Below are 7773 nucleotides of genomic sequence, written 5' to 3'. Positions count from 1 at the left end.
ATTATCAGATGGCTGAAATGAATATGCTTGTTTGGGTGATTGAATTAAACCTGTGTAGAATGTGATACGTGTGGACCTAACAGGACACCTGGATGTCAAGTACCTTTCTTACATTAATTTCAAACGGATTTTCAGGCAGAATCTGTTCATCTTTTGTGTTTTATATGTTGACATATCTTATTTACCCAAAACAATACTGGTAAACCATATTCAGAGACGCAATAACTCAAGTCAATGGTTACAAATGTTATAGAAATTTATTTCAATAATCATTTCTCTATACTAAAGCCATGATTGTCAATGTACATTTCTACATTTCAAATTTGTGGAAAGATTTGCATAACATACTGTATGAAAACTTTACTGCCGTTTAGGTATCACAACAAAAAAAGATGCGGGTGGCAAAGTACATGGCAAATGATGGATAATAAAAATGAAGCAGGGGTGAGGAACCCATGAGCCTTTATGATCACATATTCTGCTGGTTAATGGTGTAATTCAACTTCTTCGATACATACTTGAATTATAAATCAGGACAGAGACATCTAAACACTTTTCCATTTAGCACTATATTTACACCTGGAAGAAGTGATTTAGTGGCTCACTATCCCAACATCATCCAGTGAATCAAACATCCAGTCATCAGCTGGTTAACAATAACCTTCACATACTCTGCAACCCGATGAGGGTTTCTCTGGCTGGAGCACATCACAAACAGATCTGGGACCAGGCTAGATTTATATATACAAAACCTGACTCAGAGTATGTAGTAGGCCTACATTTTATAGATTGCTACTTCACATTAACTGTCCCATTTCAATCTGCTCCCAAGTCATTCATCATTAGAAGTTGCGTGGGCGTGTCTTCATCTCCACACTCTTAAAGGAGTAGCGCTCTCCACTGCGGCTGTCTGTCAGGATGTACCAGGTGCCCCAGTAAATGCCGTTGGTCAGCCCGCTGTAGCGCCCGCGGTAGTACCGTCCATTCAGGTTAGCCGCCAGGCAGGCATCGAACCACCAGCCCGCACCGTAGTACTGAGCACAGTTCCCCGAGGTGTAGCGGTCATGATCACGGTCGTTGGTGCTGAACGCTCGGCCGTCGTGGTTGTAGCGTTTGCTGTAGCTCAGGGCATTTCCCGCGTCACCAGAGTACTCCCGTGCTGTCAGACGGTACCTGGGAGAAGGAGAGACAACATTTACTCAGCGTTCATAACCAAGTGAGGTGGTATTTACATACGACTAGGAAAATACACTTGAACGCCCCTCCAATTGGTAATTACTAGTGGGACACTCGTCTATCATCCCTGATCTCTGTCTTCTCCCACATACTGACCTCTGATGTCACCTACTAAGGAAATTACCTCACTAACAGTATTTTCGGCAGTTACAAATGCATCCAACTCATATTTATTACTTCACACCTGGAAATTGCCACATTCCCACTTGGTTATGAACACAGCATAACACCATGAGTGTATTAGTTTATTATATGTTAAAGAGATATGTTCACTCCAAATCAAAGTTTGTCAGATGTTTACTGACTTCCAAAGAGGTCTTATGTGGAGATGAGTCCACGTCATACTCCATCAGTTGTGTAGATCCAGATACATGCATTAAACAGATAGGCACTGTCTAATTTCAGGCTGTGCCTATCCTCACATTCAGATGCCGTGGGACCTGAACTGATCTTGACATTATCCCACTTTTGTAAAAAAAAAAAATATATATATATATATATATATATATATATATATATATATATTTGCTCATCTTTGATTTTGAGGCAAACAATTTCTTTAATTTGTGTATTATATACACTGTACATCTTTGTCTTCCTATCCATCTGTGTGTTTCCATTACTTCTGTGTCTCTGTTGCCACTCTAAAGGTGTTGTAGGTGGCTTGGCGTTTCTGCTTGTGCCAGTCCTCCAGTTGAATACGCAGTAGGTGTTGACCAGTGTTGGTGAGAGCATGCAGCGCTGCGTTCCCCAGCCAGTGTTCTCCCTGTGGGGAACCAAAACCCTCGCGATACTCCTGCCACGTCCGATTGAAGTCCACCGAGCCATCTCTCCGACGCTGGAACATCGTCCACCCTCCGCCTGCCGTCTCCATGTCACACTCTGCCTGGGGAGGGCAAATGTAACAACTCTTGGACATCCGACACAATAATGATGACGTTTCCCTGAACATTGCCAATAGTAGAGAGAATATGCGGGGTGATTATTGAGATACAGTATGTAACGCATTGAGACATTTTTCTGTAATCAGTGGCCTTGTGGTTTGAGTGTCCGCCATGAGATTGGAAGGTTGGGAGTTCCATCCCCAGCTGAGTCATACCAAAGATTGTAAAAATGGAACACGGTGCATCTCTGCTTAGCACTCAGCAGTAAGGAGATATATTTGGGGTAAGGCCCTGTGATAGACTAGCATCCTGTCCAGAGGATGTACTTGTACATCAAGCTGCCTTATGCTACAGAAACAGGAGATGGGCTCCTGCTCCTGTGAGCCGTTCTGGCTTGCACAAACAAGGCTACTGTACTACTGTAATCTGTAACATCAGCTCCCTCCTTGTCTGTTTTTTCTCACTGCATGTTCCCCTCCAAGCTCTACAGATGGTGCATAACACACATACAGCAAACAGGTTGTTTGCATTTTGTGTGTGTAAGTATTATGTGGTACCTCGACTGCAGGTCTGTGTGGGTCAGGCTGGATGGTGTAGATTCCGTTCTCTCGGATCCCCAAACGATAGATCTCAGCACAGTCCTGAGGATGCAGCCTCACTGAGGGGGCAACTGCAACACACACACACACACACACACACACACACACACACACACACACACACACACACACACACACACACACACACACACACACACACACACACACACACACACACACACACACACACACACACACACACACACACACACACACACACACACACACACACTTGCGCTCTTATATCTGTATATTTTGTACGCACATGCGCACACATGCACTCAAGTAAACACACACACACACACACACACACACACACACACACACACACACACACACACACACACACACACACACACACACACACACACACACACACACACACACACACACACACACACACACACACACACACACACTGCTCTCACCTGTTGGAGGGTGTTGCGTGATGCTTCTCAATAGTAGTAGCAAGTCCTTCTCTCCCTCTCTCCCAACCGCTGCCCCCTCTAAACACATAAAACAAGAAGAGGTGTGAGATTGAGGACCCATCCCACTGTAGTTACATATAGCAGTTATCTTCTGATCTGTTGTAGAAGTTATATGGTGGTTTTGTGAAGGTTAAAGAGTTGTGTACTGGGTTGTGAGATACCAGTGAACTATCTATCTGCCTTACTCATCCCACACAGAGCCTTGCATTCCTGTGCACTCACCTCTGACCGACACAGACCAGGCCTCACTATGACTTTGTTAACTGTGAGTGTGTGTGGCCCTCTTAAGAGATAGGAGAGACACCGTCATTGTGTGGAGAGGGATCAAGAGAATGAACAGGAGGATACACAGAAAGAGAGAAGATAGGTAGTAACAATGTGTGCATCTGTGTGTGTGTGTGTATGTGTGTGTGTTCGTCATGCTCCTCACCCAGTCGTCTGGCCATAGCCCTGAGGGCCTGGCTGTGACAGTGAAGGTCACACTCTGTCAGCACTGCAGCCATCAGAGCCAGAATGGCCCCCAGCGTGTCCTCTCCCTGGCCTGCCTGGCCCCTGGGGGCCCCCGGCTCCTGGAAGGAATGCATACATCGCTGCAACTGGAACAGACGCTCCGACATATCCCCTGCCTGCAGAGACCACACACAGCATTACAGTCATGACATGACACACACACACATGCATGTACCAGCATTTACAGTCACATCACACAAACACAAACCGACACTAAGGCATGCAAAGTAGATGACTGCCACAGACTCAATCACTCAGTCACGCTTACATCCCTCCTAGCCATGTCAGTGGAACACCTGTCATTGCATGAGCTCAGCAAAGCCATATGATGAGGACATTTATAAACCCAAGCCTAATTTTACTCCCACTTTGATTGTTATCTCTGGAAAGCATCTGTCAAGTGGTGCCAAGTGAAGAGTGCCCCTAATCCCCAGAGTAGGGACCTGTTGCCCACTCTCCACATACTATACCACTGACACTAATGCTTACGACACCAGATACTACCCACTGGGCACAGACGTCAATTCAACATCTATTTCACGTTGGTTCAACATAATTTCATTTAAATTACGTGGAAACGTTGATTCAACCAATGTGTACCCAGTGGGTGTCTATGCCACTATGCTACAGAGTTGGGCTCAATTCCATTTCAATTGGCTGAGTGACGTTATGTCCATAGTCACTGTTTCAGCGGCCTAAACTTTACACCCATGCCACACAAACCAGAGGGACATGGTGTGTCAGACTCAGAGACTCTGCACCAGCATTATCTAATCGCCACTACCGAGAAAACATTGTCCAGGCCTTCCTCTGTGCCACCCAGCTCAGAATACTCATTGTTTGGTGTGTACAATACCTGAGTTAGTTATATCAATACCTCACTCATTCTACTGGGAAAAGCACAGGAAATGACCTCAGATTGACCTGGTGATGTCACTCACCTCGGGCTGGACCTGTCGGACTTCTTGTCTGTGTTCCTCCCTCAGAGGGGGGTCGGAGGCAGCCAGGGGGGAAACCACCACCCTGCAGCCCGCTGTCCCAGGGCTCCCCTCACACCCCCCTGACCCTATCCTCGCAGGCGGAGCGGCCACCAAACTGTCCCTGCAAGGGGTGTGGGGACAGACTGGGGGTGCGTCTGGGGGGGACAACACGGCCCCCACACACAGGGACAGCAGTAGTGGGACCACACCGATTGAGCCCAGTAGAATCATGGGAAACTCCTAAAATAATTTGAAAAGCTGGCAGAATTCAGTCTCTCAGACACCTCTGAGTTTCGTCGTTTACTGTGCCTCCCGACACCGGTTTTCACCTTAAAGCAGTTCCTCCTTGCCAGCCTCTTGGATTTGGGTGCCCACACCTCTTGGGTGCCACTTGTCCTTTTTTTCTTTTTTGTTGTACTTGATGGGTTTCTACTCCACTCCTGAGTCTGTCGGCTTGATGCTTTGTTTGAAGCCTTGGATGGTGTCCCTCCACTCTCTGCCCATATAACCTTCTTCTATTTCTGTGTGAACTTCATCTTTTTCTGTCTCTCCATGTCTATCTCTTTTTTTACTCTAATCTTACTGTAATCCCGATCTCTGTGTATGTCTCTTTCTATCTTTGTTTCTATCTATATACCTATTTCATCCTCTCAACTTCTCTTCCTATTTTTTCTCTCTCCCTCTGTTTCTCTTTCTCACTCTCTTTCTGTTAGTGAGGTTCTTTTGGCTCAAAATCCTAGATAACTGCGCCTCTCTTTGCTGTCTGGCACGCACTAACGCACACACCTCCTGATTCTCACACACACACACACACACACACGCACAGACACATGGTCACACACAATCCATCCATCTCCTTGACCAATCCCCTCTCTCTCTCTCTCTCTCTCTCTCTCTCTCTCTCTCTCTCTCTCTCTCTCTCTCTCTCTCTCTCTCTCTCTCTCTCTTTCTCTCTCCCTCTCTCTCTCTGACTCTCACTCTCCCTCTCTCCCTCTCCCTCTCTCACTCTCCCTCTCTCCCACAGTTTATGGACACAGAAACCAGAGGAGTGTTCGAGGAGCTTGTTGTAGAGTTGCATCCCATCTCAAATGAACAGACATTTTCAGTAGACTGGATTTTTACTCGCCTCTCCATTTGTCTCTTATCTCACACACATGCTCAAGTCACATGTTCCTCCCCCTCCTACCTACCTCCCTCTCTCTTTTTCTCTTTCTTTCTCTCTCTCTCTCTCTCTCTCTCTCTCTCTCTCTCTCTCTCTCTCTCTCTCTCTCTCTCTCTCTCTCTCGCTCTCTCGCTCTCTCTCTCTCTCTCTCTCTCTCTCTCTCTCTCTCTCTCTCTCTCTCTCTCGCTCTCTCTCTCTCTCTCTCTCTCTCTCTCTCTCTCTCTCGCTCTCTCTCGCTCTCTCTTCCCCTCTCTCTCTCTCGCTCTCTCTTCCCCTCTCTCTTTCCCTCTGACAGTCAGTGCCTGCCTTTAACTCTCCTCTGTTAACGTGTGTCTGTGTGAAAAATGTGTATGTGTATATTTGAGACGCTTTTCCTCTAAGAGGCCAAATCTTTTCTTGCACTACTCTCTCTTGTATATCCTCCCCCCATACCTTTAGTTTATTGCTGGACGTGTTTACCAACTGAGTTCCTACCAGGTAGTAAAGACTAGGCACTCAGTAGTGTAGAGCAGTCAGGAATTCGTCCATTAACACTAGGGCCATCCCGACTCATTAGCAGTGGTGTAAAGTACTAAAGTAAAAAATACTTTAAAGTACTACTTAAGTCGTTTTTGGGAGTATCTGTTCTTTACTTTACTATTTATATTTTGGGCAACTTTTAATTTTACTTCACTACATTCCTAAAGAAAATCATGTACTTTTTACTCCTTACATTTTCCCTGACACCCAAAAGTGCTCATTACATTTTGAATGCTTAACAGGACAGGAAAATTGTCCAACTCACACACTTATCAAGAGAACATCCCTGGTCATCCCTACTGCCTCTGACCTGGCAGACTCACTAAACACAAATGCATCTTTTGTAAAATATGTCTGAGTTTTGGAGTGTGCCCCTGGCTGTACGTACTTTTTACAAACAAGAAAATGGTGTCGTCTGCTTTGCTTAAAATATAAGTGATTTGTAATTATTTATACATTTACTTTTGATACTTAGAACCAAATACTTTTAGACATTTACTCAAGAAGTACTTCAAGGAAAAACTTCCACTTTTACTTGAGTAACTTTCTATTAAGGTATCTATACTTTTACTCAAGTATGGCAATTGGTTACTTCTTCCACCACTGCTCATTAGGATGTGCCAAATGGACGCATCAACAGAATACACACCCACGGACACACAGTCTGCCCACAGCCAAGGGGCAAAGACACTTCCAGACATTCCCTTTGGCATTTTCCCTTTCACTGTCAGACAGTACGAGTTCAGTCAGTCAGGAATGGAGAGCAGTCCATCATCCCTGTCCCAGTGTCCCTTCTTTGAATGCACAGACAAGCATGGAGGACTGAATGTCTTCAGGGAGTTCAGAATCTCAGAAAATATCCGGGTAAGATTGGACACAACAGCACTTTGGCGATGAAGTACAGGGCTGAGCAGCTGCATTCTAGATCAAAAACAAGACACAGAACAGAACCTTGAGTTAGAATCACAGAGTTCTATTATGGAGCCTTGATTGAATATAATTGTATATTTGACTTATGAGATTCATTATACAAATCATTCAGCTGCAGACAGTAGATACAACAGAGAGTAGCTCCTCAACATCTGTGGTGAATATAATGCTCAGGCAAGATAGTAATTATGAGTAGATCAGTTCTCTCAATAGGCCCCCCCCAAAAATCACTACTGGAGATGATTTTTGGCCTGCACAAGAACGCCCTCTTCACCAGTATTCAGAGCTTCTGCCAGAAATTAACGAAGACTGTCCTCTAGTGGTGCTCATATTTGCTGTCTTCATCACAGAAATGTGATAATAACCAATAGCGATCCGAAATTACATTTTCAGCCTTACATAAAAAACAAAATACACTTCCAGATATTAGGCTACATAAACTAAAACATAAAAAACATAAAAAAC

The 7773-nt window shown here is 45.0% G+C and overlaps 1 protein-coding gene across 1 annotated transcript; it reads right to left on the bottom strand.

Moving 5' to 3' along the window:
* Window positions 1-257: 257 nt before the first annotated feature.
* Window positions 258-5596, bottom strand: LOC124019701 (fibroleukin-like). Its single transcript, XM_046335113.1, has 6 exons — window positions 4659-5596; window positions 3638-3833; window positions 3148-3225; window positions 2678-2790; window positions 1860-2122; window positions 258-1173 (listed from the first exon to the last, which is right to left on the bottom strand). The coding sequence occupies exons 1-6, from the start codon at window positions 4926-4928 to the stop codon at window positions 843-845; spliced, it is 1251 nt and encodes a 416-aa protein (XP_046191069.1). The 5' UTR covers window positions 4929-5596; the 3' UTR covers window positions 258-842.
* Between the last annotated feature and the right edge of the window lie 2177 nt (window positions 5597-7773).

The sequence above is a fragment of the Oncorhynchus gorbuscha genome, linkage group LG03, assembly GCF_021184085.1.
Source record: "Oncorhynchus gorbuscha isolate QuinsamMale2020 ecotype Even-year linkage group LG03, OgorEven_v1.0, whole genome shotgun sequence".
In the NCBI taxonomy this organism is placed as follows: domain Eukaryota; kingdom Metazoa; phylum Chordata; class Actinopteri; order Salmoniformes; family Salmonidae; genus Oncorhynchus; species Oncorhynchus gorbuscha.
Note: the sequence above shows the minus strand (reverse complement) of the source record. Positions and strands in the feature narration are given on the sequence as shown.